Here is a 15,884-nt window from a genome sequence, read left to right on the forward strand (position 1 = left end):
AGAATACAAAGTCCTAAACCTGACCTTATCCTGGGCAGACAATAATTTAGGACAAAATGTTATGAGTCACTTTTAGCAACGGAGATACTGGTGAAATAGAGAAATGTAGTGCTTGCAGTATTTTAGTATTATGTTAATTTGCAAGTTAAAGTGAAAGTTACATTGCAAAGATAAAATGATTTGTCCATTTATTTGATTAGTTGATCGACGCAAGATTAATCAGCAACTATTTTGATTTCAAATTCAGTTGCCAAAGTTCAGGTTTGATATTTAACTAAATATATCGACTGTTGGTTGTAATGAAACAAATACCAGTTGGTTTCAGTTGAACATGATGTTGCTATAGCAACTCCTACTGGCCAGTTCCACTACATTGTCAAATTTAAAACATTTATTAACAACATAATCTAACAATAACTTATATCTCTAACCTGCCATCTAGTTTCTCTTTTGTAACTACAGTCTTCTAGCCTAAAAATCTTTGAACTCTTGTGAACTCCATGTATATGCTTTAGTGCTGTCACGATTCTCCAAATCCTCGATTCAATTACATTTTCAATTCTAAGGTCACGGTTTTAACATTTTTTTGTTCTTTTTTAAAGCACAGGTTGCTATGCCTTTTTTAGACTAGACGTTTATGCAATATAATACCTTTGTTCGTAATGTACCACACTACATTGTCAAATTTAAAAATTTATTAAGGCATTTAACAATAACTTATAGGCTAACCTGCCATCTAGTTTCTCTTTTGACTACAGTCTTCTAGCCTAAAAAAAACCAAACCCAAATTTAAGTCAGGCCAATCAGGCACTCTCCGTTGACTTAGCTGGAAAAACCAAACCCTAGTCAGGTCGTGTATAGAGTCGGTGGGCGGGCTTATGGCTGCTGCTGCTGGGAACAGCGGTCTTCTGGAAGACTTGGAGTTAAGCTTTTCTTTGAGAAAAGAACAAAGAACGGCACTGAAGTCATTCTTAAAAAAAGGAAGATGTGTTTGGAGTTTTGCTGACCGGATACGGCCAAAGTTTAATCTATCAACTGGCTTTGCTACCTTCTTCGTTGCTCTGCCTGGTTGTAGCGCTATCCTATTGAGTGCAGAGGGAATTTGAAAGACAACCGTTTATCCCGCCCCTTGGATTGAGCCCTGCCAATGGTGAGGTCCCAGACCCAACATCTTGATGTGGGTCTGGCTTGTCAGGATAGCAGTCTTCTTCAGAGAAGATGACATTCAAGTTTCCAACAAAACAAACAAAAAACAATAAAACAGCCATGTCCATAGTCTTCTCTGAACAATTAAGTGTCTTAAACTTTTTCCGAACAATTGAACATATACCACACATATTAACAGCCATGTTAGTCGTGCTGCCAGTGGAAGAACATGGTACATGCACATAGCAGAGCTTGCAAACTGTGGCTTTTTTGTCGACAACGCGAACGTTGTCAACATAACTCCCTGGAAATCCAAAATACTTCCACACCGGCGACTTCAGTGAAAGAGGAGGGGGGTTCAAGTTCTGTCCATGGGTCTCCTGCATCTGCAGATGCCATGCTATCTTTTGACTGGCTGTAGCTAAGTTAGAGAAGGTTGACTGACTCACAGCACTTCAACACAAGTAGTGTCACTGAACCGGGAGAATGAACAGACTCACTCCTGTTTTTTTTTTTTACCTCATTCGTGCTGGCAGCGCTTCGCTCAAGCTGAGTGCGATCGGCGTATGCTCCGTTTTGTGTGTGTGTGTGTGTGTGTGTGTGTGTGTGTGTGTGTGTGTGTGTGTGTGTGTGTGTGTGTAGCTGGTCTTCTTCTGCTACTGTGTGTGTAGTAATCTAGCTCATTAGCGCCTCCACTGGAGTGGTGGAATCAATCAGGAAATGGACTACCTCGAGCAGGCTACACGTGTGTGTTTTTTTCTATGTTGTTTTTTTTCCCGCTTGGCAAGCCGAGTGGACGTGACACGGGGGCGTGGCAGCATCGACGATTCCATTTTTTTATTCAAAATTCAAGATTATAACTTAATTTCGGTGACACCCTTAATATGCTTACTAGATTCATTCCTGGGTTGTACTCCTTAAGGTGCCCTCATGTCGCATGAGGACCAATGTAACTCCCTCGACAGTTTGTATATACTTTCGTAAATCAAGTTCTCTCGTTACCGTTACTGTTCATTTCTGTAATACTTTTGGTCCAACTCTCGGCATCTCATCGCCAACTGTTGTCTTTAACCTTTAAGCTGTGTGCAGTGAGGGCAGAAATGAGAAACTGCGATATATATATATATATATATATATATATATATATATTATTTTCTGACAAACGATTAATCAATTAATCTAGAATATAATTGGCAGATGAATAGGTAATACAATATATACTTTGTTAGTTGCTTAGTGTTTGATTTCAATTCAAACCATGTTTTTTTTTTAGTTTACAGGGTATAATTCCAATTTTGTTTCATATTTATTCCCATTACTATCTACCTACTGTAAGATCACCCAGTCACATGGTCAGTGTTTTGGTTCATTTTGTTAAAAAGAAAATATGTTTAAGGATATATTAAGTACACAGGTTAAAATTAAACGCCAAAATATGGTTTACATTTTGTACTACCTTGTCATTTGCAAGTGTTTTTATCGTTTCAACAGTTAATTGTGAAAATAACTACACCTTATGTCACTTTTCAAAGAAAAAGTATTACAAAGAAAAAAGCCAAGAAATAAAACACTGATACCATAAAAAGTTCACATCTTGGTAATAAAGTAAAAGGTTTGCCAGTGACAAGGAAATGAAACTACAGTATGGTTGATGGTTTTCTTTTGAATCTTAGAGCATTCAAGTGAGCACCGTCTGAAAAGTTCAGGCTGCATTCCGGTTCATAAGAGGTAAAAGTGCAAAGTCACTCTCCCTGACAAGAATAACAGCCTGTGAGAAGGTCAATTCTCTCATACCACTGAGAGGCAAAAGGAAGGGAGCATTAGTATGCTGTCCACACCGGAGTAGAATTATCAGCCGCATGCAGCAGTTTCGCCCCGGTGGGAGTAGACCACAACACAGCAGCCGTGTCGCATCTCTACCTACTTCACGTGCATTTATTACTGTAAATTATTTGTAGTGAGGCAAAGAGCAGTTTCCTTAAATGTCATCTGGGTAAATCTATAATCTCTCTGTCAAAACAAATCCTCTGGTGTTTTTCCTTATAGGAGATGTTGCTCCGATTAAGAGACAGCTCTGCCAAAGGCACATTACTCAAGCTCTTGTTGACGTGTATATAGCAAACATGACATCTTATGACAACCACTGGCAAAGCCCACAATTCCTCCAGGCATATGATTTATGTTTGGAGACCATTTAACTGCTTGCAGTTTTGAGCCAATATGAACTAGAAATCAAGTCGTTCTAAAGAGATTTGAGTTCACTCAGGCGCCATCTTGGTAACTCCACTTGGAGACCAAATTTTTGACTAACAAGTCTCCTCCCTCAAATAATGTGAGCCATTGATATCTTAAGTTGCTTGCAGAGTATTATTCCAACCACATATTTAGGAACACTGGTGAATTCTTTACAACATGGGAGTGTTCATTTTCCCTCCGTGGAAATTGGCCACTTCCACTCTTGCATAGTGAACACTTATGAGGGTAAAGATTGGCTTGGTAGGTTGGAAAGTAAACATGGCTAAGCAGCTGGCAAATGAAAACCTACAGAGTGGGCCAGAGAAAGGAAAGAGGAGTTTCACTTTTGTTCTTTCCTTTTCAGTATATCCTCTACGGTTAACAGAAGTTTGTGATTGATTTCCCACTGTATCTTCTTCTTGCTCATTGACCTGGCAGAGGGCTACAGGCTTCCTGAGAATGCTCACTCTTATTTCAAGGAAGAGTTCACAGAGAGCAGCCACCGCTCGCCTTTGTAAAAACATTTCAATGAGGCCACTGACAGGTGGTCTTCAAAAGAGCAAGGAAGCATAGCTGGCAAGTGAGCTACACAGCCAAGTGCTCCTTTAATACTGTATTCCCCTTCTCAACTCTCTGACAGGGTTAAAAAAATAGAGCAAAAAAAAAAAAAAAAAAAATACTCAAATGTTTATACAGTAATATCCGTTTCACACTGCCAAGCCAATGCTTGCAATGTTACAATGATGTAATGTGTGTTGCATAAATAATAATCCATGACACAAACATTTACACCAAACAGCCTGTATTATTTATCTATTAGGGAGCTTAAGAAGCTGTGGGACCTGCTTGGGGAATAGCCTGCTGTGTTCTGGTGGGTTGGGGTTTGTGAGATGGGGGTGCACTGGCAATGGATGCGGTGTCTGGCCAAAAGGGGCCCCCCCTCTGTGTTCCCTCTGCCCTGGAGCAGGAGCCAAGGCGTTCTGGGCTGCGTTTCAAGAGCAATAAACTTCTCCAGCATTTTAGAGATGACATTTGGAGGTATCAGCACGCTAAGCCTGGGAGGGGGGGTTGGCCCATCTCTCTGCTGACACGACCCTGGGAGCTGCCACTGCCTTGTCTGCGCTCAGGGGATTTGTTGGGCCTTAAAATACCACGGGTTCTGCAACCCACCCCCACCCCCTGTCTACGCTTCACTCGACCCCAGACTGACTGAATGAAACCGACTCCCTTTCACTCACCTCATATTATCCATTCATTCTCCTACACAGGACTAAACCCATCAAATTAACTGTTTATGAAAGTTATTGTTTTTTTCCCATTCATCAGCAATCCACATACACATTCAGTCTAGCCGGTATCCACATTTGACTGAAAGGGCTGCTACATCTATCCTCAAATTACACAGGATGAGAAATGTATTCGGCCTCATCAGACAAGATACTCGTCCGCTCTGACCAAAGGTGTGGCTTACGTGATCGCAGTTGGTTAGGTGTCGCTTGCTTCCTCTTCGTCTGTTTCTTTCTCCGGCACTCGGTGAGCCGGGTGAGGCACAGACAATTACTGGGAGAACTGTTGTTCATTTACTCCCACAAGGCCGAAAGGCGGAGGTGATGAAGCAGCTGTTGCTTGGCATGCTAAATGAAACTCGCACACACACACACACACACACACACACACACACACAGTGCTTGCCTAAACAGCTCTGTATGAGACTTGTCATGCAGAGAAGTGGGGGGGGGGGGCAGTGCTCAACTTCACTGCTAATCAGGATGCCTCTGCTATGTCTTTGGGGCCTCTGTTTGTTGCTCTTCCCTGGTACTCTGCCTGGATTTGCTTGATTTCCTCATTTGGTTCTCATTTGCTCATTTGCAACACAATGACAGAAGTCTGCTTTCATAGGTCTCTTAGGGTAAAACAGCAGAATGGCAGTGCAGTTTGAAGTAAGCAGCATCTGGGTCTCTTTCATTTTAAAACTAGCCAGTGGGTTGTTAGGGCCTCGTGCCATTAAAATGATGTAAAATGAACACACATCTTTGTGTTGTTTAATGTAGTGTGCAAAATGCAATACAATGGAGGCTATAGAGAAATGCCTCCTTAGAATTTTTTTTAGCACAGATTACATTTTAAGAGCACCGACTACACTGATGTCCGTTTATGACAGGTAAAACTGACAATTTCCTATCTAATTTCTTAACAGCACACATTTTAGCTGCAACAGATTCCGTTAACACACAAAACTGTAGCCGATTTTGTCGACAATGAAAAAGCTGTGGTGTCTCAAACACAAAACCACATGGGAACATAGTGTGTATCTCAACATGGAAGAAACATATTACAGACAACTGAGCGCCACAACATAGTTGTCGTTCTCAAAACATATCTCTTCATCTTCTATCTCGTGATTTTCTACCATGTGTAGTTTGAGATAAAAAAAAAAAAAAAAAAAAAAAAAAACAGGCTTCAAAGAAAGGGAAGTGGGTTAGCTTCTGGAAACCCTACTCGTCTCAACAGCTCTGACGGCCATAACAACCTGTGTGCTACATATGCAGAGTGCTACACATGCAGAGAAACACACACACACACACACACCCACACACACACACCTTCCTCCCTTCAACACTATGGCTGAATCTCATTTCTCTGTCTTACCCATTACCCTTAGTTTTGCGCGTTCAGGTGAGAGTAAGGGCTATCCCAATTCTCGTTTTGATGAGGGGTAGGGCTAAGGGGGAGATGTAGATACCCCTAAAAATTACGACTCTCTTGTTGAAAATTACAACACAGTCCTGGACATATATATTTGCAACCATGTTCTTAATTGAAACGTGTTTTTTAATTGTTAGTTTGCTACGCTAACGTTACATTGCTTATTTGCACAACAGTCCCGCATTTCTCTGCCTTGAATGGACTCCATGCATGTCTACAGTGTTAACTAAACTCCATTAGCAGCGAATTTCGTTTGATATCGTTGCATAACACTGCTTGCTTTGGAGACATCGATATGTGCTTTACATATACCGTCCTGTAACACACAGGGACGCTGGAGGAAGTTTCTCAAATCAAAATATGCTGCAAAGCAACTATGGGAGTGAGTCATGCGTTCATGTTGCAGCCATTCATTATTGTACTGTTGTATTATTGTAATAATTTGTAACTCATTCCTGTCCATGCATGTACATTGTTGTTGGTTATGATACAGGACACTAATGAAAGAAATGGGGTTGGAGGGAAAGGTTACTGGCCAACAGGCATCAAAGACTGTGGTCTGGAATTTCAGAATAGCTGTAGTTTGTTTCTGGTCTTGTGTGTCTTTTTGGAGTTGTATACATTTGAGTGCCTTTTTTTATGTGTGTGACATGTAAGTTATGGTTCAAATTAGTGCTGTCAGTTAAACGCATTAACGGCGTTAACGCAAACCCATTTTAACGGCGTACATTTTTTTTAATCGCGAAATTAACGTTCTTTTTGGCCCAGCAAACTTTGTAGTTTTTTCACATGCTGTTGCAACAACTAGTAACGTTAGAAAAACTACAACACCACACCGGATCTAGCTAGACCGGAAAACAAAACAACATGCACGCTGCACACACTTGTTTGCACTTTCTTGCGAGCCGGCCAAGTAGTACATACCTGCAAACTAGTCGCTTTTCGACAAAGATCTGCGTTTTGAATGTGGTCCGAGACCCGGTGCTAATACGGCACCGGTGCCTTAACGACCGTTCTCTACAGTACCAAATAGCAACGCGGATTTCGGTGCCTTATTTAGGTGCCTCTTAGATGCCTGCGCTTCGGTCTGATGCTCCGAAAACGGACGTTAGAGGGAACTGAAACATTGCCGCAGAGGAGGCCAGTCAACACTACACTTAGCAGCAGGTAACGTTAGTCTACCGTTAGCTAGCAGCTGGATTAAACACGGTTAAAATGTTTACAGCTAAACGGTGTAAAGTGTGTCTGTATTTCACTGGAGAGGACTCCAACACTGGACTGTAGCTGCAGTTGTCTATAAAAAAAAGTCATGTTATGTTGCTCGCCTCGCCAGCCTCGTGGTGCATTCACTGTAATTGTAAAATACCCTTTTCCCATCCAGTGGTTGTTTTCACCGTTTTGTGCTCCTTTTTTTTTTAGATCAACTTTTTATTGTTTTATATTTTTGAACATACAGAACAGACAAATACAACTGAATAAGGTGCTCCTTTTTTAAATATATATATCTTTCGGTTTAGGCACCGTTTTAAAAGTATCGTATCATGTTGATAAGAGCATTAAAATGAGAAAAAAAAATAATGGGACAAAAGGAAATCAAGGGACATTTAAAATAGATCAAAATGTGCGATTAATTGCGAGTTAACTATGACATTAATGTGATTAATCGCGATTAAATATTTTAATTGTTTGACAGCGCTAGTTATAATAGTTGATAATGGTTCTGTAATATATATTTTAATATCATGTTTTTGCCCGTTAGGTTTACTTTATTGGGTAATAAAGACAGATCTTTGTCAACAAAGTGTTTCTGAACATCAATGACATTCAAAACGGTGCTAACTGAAACAGATATACAACACACCATGCAGTGTGTATACAAATATGTATTGCAAACAGACCTAAGTAGTACACCGACAAGAACACCTGCATCTGCACCACCACCAAAGTGAAGAGAAAAGAACTATAAATTACATATATGCATATGACACGGTTGTCAAAACCCACGCAAATCGACGTACACTCACTCGCAGACGGCATCTTGGAAGTTTGTGATCAATGCTCGTCGCCTCTGGTGACGTAGCAGCCAGCCAGCGGCGCTGTATGATGACGTAACCGAGTGGTGTCTCATTTCATAGGGGTAGGTTTTCACCCCTAGCCCTTGTCCCTCGAAACAGAGCGGTAAGGGCTAGGGGTGAAAACATAAGACGAAGGGGTAGGGTAAAGGGTATGACAGAGAAATGAGATTCCCCCCACCTCCCACCACCATACCACCTTTAAAACCACTCAAAAACTCCCACCAGCCCCCCACTGAGCCAGAGTAGAAGGAAGAAAACACAGCCCCATCAGGCCAAACCACAACCTCTTTCAGCCAAAATAGCAGCTCTGAGAGAGTGAGTGCAGGCAAAGGACAGACTTGGACGGGGAAAGGAAAGGGGGGCAGGGCGATGGGGGGGGGGAGGGTCAATCACTCTGTGGGAGGCAGAGAATGAGGGAGCACAAACATAGTACTGGTGTTGGCCCTGAGCCATGTTTGTGTCACTAACAGAAGTAGCCTTGTCTATCTCCCCCCAACACCCTGCCTTGCACTCACTCTCTCCCAGTTTGCTTGGAAACAGAGTCAAGGGGTGACTGGCTGGATGCTTGAAAAAAAGGGTTGCAATAGAGAGGAGAACAGGGGTGAATCTGACACAGCCCAGGGTTGGAGCAAAAATCAAAAACAGGGAGAGAGAGGGGGGTGGTGGGGGAGCCACTCAATAGCAGGGACTGTGCTTTGGGGAATGTTGATGAGGCAGGGACCCTTTTCTGTTCAGTTCCTCCAAGTGAACCAACAAGCAGCACTGGGGATGTGTGGGCGATTTGTACTCAGCATGCCCGCAGAGCGACTGAGCGCGAGCTGCTTTGAAGATTAGGTGTTTGCATTATTTCACATGCACGACAGAAAAAAAAGAGGGCAGTTTTTCAGACCCAGCAGAACCCGATAGCGCTGGTGATACATCTTTAAATTAAATAAGCTGAATGTGGTTTCGATCAAAGGGAGGAAAATTGAGAGAGAGAGTCTCAGATTTCACTCGGACAGCACCGCGGGAGAGAAGCCAACTCTATTCCCAAAGGGCAGCCTTGCAAAAAAAAAAGAAGAAGAAAGTGCTTTACGTTATGAGGCATGTTGTTATATCTCTGTGCAACAAACTCCCGTCTGCATTCTCTGGAGCAAAAAAAAATAACAAATCAACTGCCAGCCAACTACTATTCTTGTTGGCAATGCTATGCAGCATGTGGGCTCTTGAAGCACACATTAGTACCACCACCAACTCCTGAGGCGTTCAGGGCAATCTAATTACATGTAGAAGGCAAAATATGTATGATAATGACAGCAAGATGATTACTTTTTAAACCACAGAGGCTTCACTTAAGACAGAGGCTTCACTAAAAAGCAATACCTCTTTGATGTCTGCGTGCAACCACACTGACTTTGTATATCAAAGCACAAAACCAACTATCCCATATATTTGTTGCTTATTTTCTTTTAAAATACAGGACTCATTTGTTTGACAAGGAAGAGATTTACTAAACAGTGTGGGGGGGGGGGGGGACTTTTATCCTCTACGATTAAGGATTCACAGATTCCCAAAATCCACTGATTTACAATCCGCACACTTTTCTCTCTCCTATTTGCTTGGTCAACACAGTGATCATCAAGACCAGAGAGCCTCCCAAAAGATTCTCATCACCACTAAACATCACGTTACACCACTCCACTCACCGTCTTCAGTTTCCTGCCACACAATGCCTTCGAGGTTGACACTTGTGCCGGGCTCGCAGGGCCCCAAGCACTCCGGTTCGGTAGCCAGGGCCACATCAGATGTGTTCACGGCCACGGAGCGCGTGCGCACCATTATCTGCTCACACGGCGAGGAAATCTCACTGTTGCCCACTGTGGCCAGAAGGTGGAGGGGGGGAGGAGCTGGCGTGGAGACAGGAGATTCCATCTGTGAAGAAAGAAGTGGGGGGTTGAGAGAGAGAGAGAGAGAGGGAAACACATGAGACACTTCAGAACCACTGTACAAACACATACAGAGCAGATGTGAAGATACAGCCAATGGATACAACAATAAGGGCATGTTTCCAAAGATATCTGAGCGCATGGAAGTCATCCTGGTATGCCAGTGGCCATTGAAAGCAATCTTAAATCAGTAAAAGAGTGATACAGTATATTACTGTTGTAATATACTTTTGTCTTTCCTCAACCTTAAAGGTGATTAGCAGGCAGGGAAGGCAAGTAGGGACATGTGAACTGCTTTGACTGCCACTGTGGAAGGACAGAATTAGTTACGCAGGATTGGTCCAACAATCCCTCCTCCAGTTTTCCTCCTTCGCACACCGCTGAGTGAGATCCCTGACACCAAATCATCTCACAGGCCGGTCGCTCATTAATTCCCTCAATTATATAGCTAGTTGTGGTAAGGGAGCAGGCTGCTGAGGGTCAGTAATTGATTCCACCTGTTCTGACACCCGGTGACAGCAATGAAGAGACGGGGGGCTACGTGGAAAATGAAAATAAAAAGGACAGAAATGGTGAGAGCAACTGAGGGGAAGCGCACAAGAGACAACTGGAGGTAGATAAGTGTGTAGGCGGAAAAGAGACCGAGAGAGGGAGACTAATGGTGATTTAAGGGCCACGGTGACACCAGGCTTAGTGCTCCTTATTCAAGGCGGTCGACATTAAAGCGCTCCAAATTATTAGCGCGGAACTGCAGGAGGAATGCCACGCCGCAGCCAACACCACACATTTATTAATTGGGCATAAACCTCTCGGTGCTCGGCAAAACGCTGCCAACGCTGGATCCAATTAGACTTAGAAGACAAAATAACATTGTTGGATTAGAAGCCTGCACACCCTTTAAATAATTGTTTTAATCGACTTACTGTTCCAAACAGAGTGTGATCGCAGCATATATCGAAGTTACTGCTTAATTCTGATCCACGTAGGGATGACATTGTCCATGTTCCCCAAAGCATGAATCCCAATGACTTTGCTGATCCCCTGACCTTTCCCTTTACCTCTACCAGTACTTATCCTGGGAAATATCTCAGCATTTAGTAGATGGACTAGCACAGAATTTACAGTCTTGGTTTCTAGATGATAAACCAGACTTTTTTTTTGTCTAGTATTTGGATTTTGACCAAATACCTGCAAAACTAATGATATTTTGCTTCAGCTGTACTTAGTATAAAGCTTTTTAGGGTGACGTACAAAAATCATCAGGATGCTCTATTACTGCTACATTTAGACTATGCTTGAAGTACAGTTTTTCCCTCTTTTTGTGAGGCATTCATCCAGTCGTTGGGGGGGTTCATAATGATTGCAATCTTGCAAGACTGAGTCACACAAGGCTTGTTATAATAACCTACCAGATAAAAGCATAAACTGTGCTAGGATGATGGAGCATTTAAAGTACTTTTTTTTTTTACTGTTGTGACTCCATTTAAGACGTACTTTTAGAATATATGATTCTGAATACATTTTCCTTGAGGTGAACAATATGTTTCGATAAAATTTTAATTAATTTGTTTTGAGAGTAATAAAAAAAATAAAAAGAAATGCTGTGATTGATGATTACTTCAAAATCTAACTATTTGAACGCAATAACGCCATGAATTATGCCGTGGGAGACATTTCAGATCAATCACTGAATGAGGAATCTGAATTCGTGATGAACTGAGTGCTTGGAAAACCAAACATTAGTCCCTGATGAAATATAATATTAGCTCAAGAGTCGTCATCAAAGAAGCTTCATATTTCATGGGTTTTCAGAAATGGGCCCATTTCTCCCGGTGCCCAGAGGAAGAGCAATTTAATGCATGTGCAGAGAGCGACTGAGTGGGAGGCCTAACGACACCGTAATCACCGTGTGTCAGTTTCTGATGCATGATGTGGCCAAGCCGCAGACCGGTTGAGTGAACGAGACCGGACAGGTAATCACCCGAGCTGTCACCACACACTGTTCCTGGGCCGTATGGAGACACACAGAGCCGCAGACACGACCACACAATGAACACTCCTCCAGAGTGACAGCCAACAGGGAACGATGCAAACAGGTTCATGCAGAGCTTCCTCTAAATTGACTCAACTCCTCAAACTGATTGTGTCAACATTTTGGGATTGACATTTTGGGGATTTGTGACCAAGGTTAGGGGGACTTAATAATGACCTGGAAATAACCTTTCCTTAATGAAATTGTTAGGTTAAGTAGCGGGCTCATATTATTAGATTCACATTATCAATTTCCTGGAGCTGACAGTGTGCCTTACTTATTAATAAACTCAGAGGCCTAGGTGTATTAAGTGCTCGTGTTAAGGGTTGTTGACTTTGTTGATCTGATGACAAAGAGCCTACATCTGTTTTCCTACTTGACTTTTGCTGAAAATTGTCAAGACGACAACGACGACCTCCAGTTTTCCACCACAAACAACAAAACTTGCACAAGGACATCTTTGACTAACACTATTTGGGCTGGCGTCTGCTGTGCTTGACCTAGCCACTGATGCAGACTCAAGGTAAGGCCCAAACAACCCCTTGCAGCCAGCAATACATTTCTTTTTCTTCATTTCTTTAGCCATTACCATTTTCTTTTACGGCATGTGCACACTTTACATTAAAGAAGGGCCGTAGCCTTGAACAGGACTGCAACTGACTATTATTTTCATTTTTTCTTCGATTAATGGTTTGGTCTATAAAATGTGAAAAATGGCTAATGTCTGGTTTTGTCCAACCAACAGTCTAGTACTCTAAGATATGTAGTTTACAATGACAAAATAGAGAAAACTTGCAAATACTCACATTAGAGAAGCTACTCTAGCCTAGACACTTAACAAATGCATATGTGATAACCAGGTCATTACTGATGACTTATTAACCCCAATTTAAAATGGCAGGAGGCTTATAACACTTGGATGCAGTGATGTATGAAGTGTCATGGCAGAGTGTAGTTCAAGGACTCATGAGAAGCCTTTCAACTCTCCAATTATTTTGTTTTAAAAAACACTGAATGCTGGCAATTCCCATCCAATTTTTATTATACCCGAGTTTAATCGTTTCTATGAATCAAACCTTAATGAATGTTACAGCTCAATCTAACCTTTCCTGGATTAGCTTTGACTTTATTTTTTTCCACTTAAATCCTGTTAGCAATTAAGCCAAAAAGACAGGATAATTATTATAAAGTGATAAGCCAGTCTAATGCCACTGCACACTAAAAGAAACCTTCACTATGTAAAGGGTACAAAATTAATTAAAATAGGATCACAACAGAAATGGGACCAGTTTACAATGTGCATGAACAGTGGAGCTCTATTTCCAAGTTCTATCAATGGATGAGTGAACAAAAGGACTTTCACTCTGGGGCTGCAGAATGTAAACCCACACAGTGAAATGCCTGACGTCGTGTCCAGGGTTTTCGAAAAAAAACCACATGCGACTGAACTACACAACTTGTCAGATTACACAAGACTCTACTCGATGCTCAGCCGATGCCAAATTCCATGATTTCTTCCCTCCTTGCAAGACTATACAAATGGATTTTGAAATTGCCCCACAAAACCACACTTGTGAATGTCACGCAAACCTTTTCTTCACTGAAACCCCATGCTGAGTCCTTGATAAAAGCCACCATGGCAAGAATAATGTTTAACTGACTATCAACCTATGAGTGTACCTCACAGTGCTGACGACGGGGGGAACTCTGCCTGGATTTCCAGTGATCACACAATAACTCACCCGTGGCAGACAAGACGATTGCTGCACTTTTTTTTTTACTGGACACATTAACTTCAGCTTCAACTTGTTTATTAGAGTTGGGATTAAGAAACGGAGCACTGAGCTTGGGCGAGGATTACGAAAGGATTACACTGCAGTGTCATACGGAGACACCTGTCTTGGCTGTACTTGTGTGGGTCGGTGAGGAGCTAGAATATAGTTGACCAAATGATGCATTGTGCACTACGGCTGTTGGAAGTCGAATATAATTTGAATAGTAAAAAATAAAAAAAAAAATGAAAAAACAAACAATTCTAATAGAATGCTGAATTTAATATTCAAAGGTGTATTTTATTTTTGGCTTACGTGGTTAATCTTGCTCTTCACGCCTTAGTCAAACCGCATGTAAAAAAAAAAATGCTTTTGTCACGTCACATCTGATGAACAATAAGTTAGCAACATGAGGCATTGTGAGATCTTAGGGCGCGGAGCTACAGTAAAGACAGAGTAGCAGAGAGGGAGTAACAGGCTGCGGCTAGAAATCAAAAGGAGGATGGCAAATACTGTTCCAACAGGAATTGTTACTCCGTTTATATGGCATAATGTTTTGGCTGTGCTTTCTAACATGCTGGCATTGTGCTAACCGAACACATTAGCTTTTACAACAGAGCCGCTGTACTACACTTGTTAGAAAATGTTTCATTACAAGGTACTCTGGGTGGTTTGCATTTGTCGCTGTGTGCATGTGGTGGAAAATGAATGCCAACAAAGCGGTGTGCAAGAGATGCAATGCGCCGTGACGTAGGTGCCCCTTCTAGGCTACTGTTTGAAGTCCCTCTAGTGGACAGAACGTATTACCGGCAATTTCCACCGGGTGCGGAACGTCGACGGAGCCATTAGGTTTCCATTAAAGTCAGTGGCCCTCATTTATCAACCTAACGTAGAAACCAGCGCAGATATGAGCGCTGAAATCATCTTACGACAGGCTTCACGTGGGATTCATGAAAAGTTCATATCACACCAATCCGAGCGTAAGAATGGTCGTACATTGATAAATGCGGCGGCTGGAAACGATCGTCATTTAAATATCACGCCCCAATGTATTCTGGGTTTTGAGGCCTCGCCCCTACAATTTACGACATGGCGAGACGTAATCCGGCTGAGAAGCGGAACTTTTCAGAGGTGGAGATTGAAACCCTGATATCTCAGGTTCATTTGCACTAACGTGTGTACTATTTGACAGCCTGAAAACTGGTATTAAAGGCTGGAGAAAGAATGCAGGATGAAAAGAGATCACTGATGAGGTCAACAGTGTTGCCGTAGTAAATCGGACTCCAGCTGAAGTTTAGCCTATTTAATTTATACATCCTTGACACATTTTCTATAGTCCTAATAGTAATATACAGGCTTCTATTGCAATCTATTAGGCCTACATGTAGGTGTACCTATAATTAAATAAACACACGGTAGCGGAGTTTATGCAGTGTCTTTTATTTTACTCGTGTTCGTCGGAACGAGGCAACAGCTGAGGGAGAGCGCGTGTCCTCCGCCCCCCCATGCTGGACCCTGTCTCCTGACAGCAGAGGGGCTGGAAAAACAAGCCAAAATAACTTGGTCAATGGCAGAAATAAATCATTCACTTGAAAGAGAAACAAACCTGAAGAATAAATAAAAATGTTGTGCATCGTCATGTTTCCTGTATTGAATATCATTGCCAAACATAACACTATAGGCTACCTTTTAAAAGTGAGGAATAATATCCTGTCTCCTTCATATAGCCCTCAGTTGGTGGCTGTTCTGGACACTGCTCTCTGGGCATCGGGTCATCTGGCTCCATCGCTACATTTATGGCCCTGTGTCTTCCTGTGCGATGTTGTGCAGAACCCCCCAGGCTAAAACAATGTTGCAGACCGGCGCATAGAGGTCTTCTAAAAGAGCCAGATCTGACATTACTGATACGTGATCAACTGATGACTTCTCCTTCTCCTGTTAAACTGATTATATGCTGCACCGCAAGTCCACACTGACTCGAGAACTTGCGTAC

General features: G+C 42.1%; 1 protein-coding gene across 1 annotated transcript in view; it reads right to left on the reverse strand.

Annotated features, from left to right (window-relative positions):
* Positions 1-15,884, reverse strand: part of znf609b (zinc finger protein 609b) — an 86,837-nt gene that overhangs the window by 16,443 nt on the left and 54,510 nt on the right. The window contains exon 3 of the mRNA XM_028586532.1: positions 9,848-10,073. Coding sequence (XP_028442333.1) covers positions 9,848-10,073 — 226 coding nt within the window. The remainder of the gene's footprint in view (positions 1-9,847; positions 10,074-15,884) is intronic.

The sequence above is a fragment of the Perca flavescens genome, chromosome 1 (genome assembly GCF_004354835.1).
Source record: "Perca flavescens isolate YP-PL-M2 chromosome 1, PFLA_1.0, whole genome shotgun sequence".
Classification (NCBI taxonomy): Eukaryota; Metazoa; Chordata; class Actinopteri; order Perciformes; family Percidae; genus Perca; species Perca flavescens.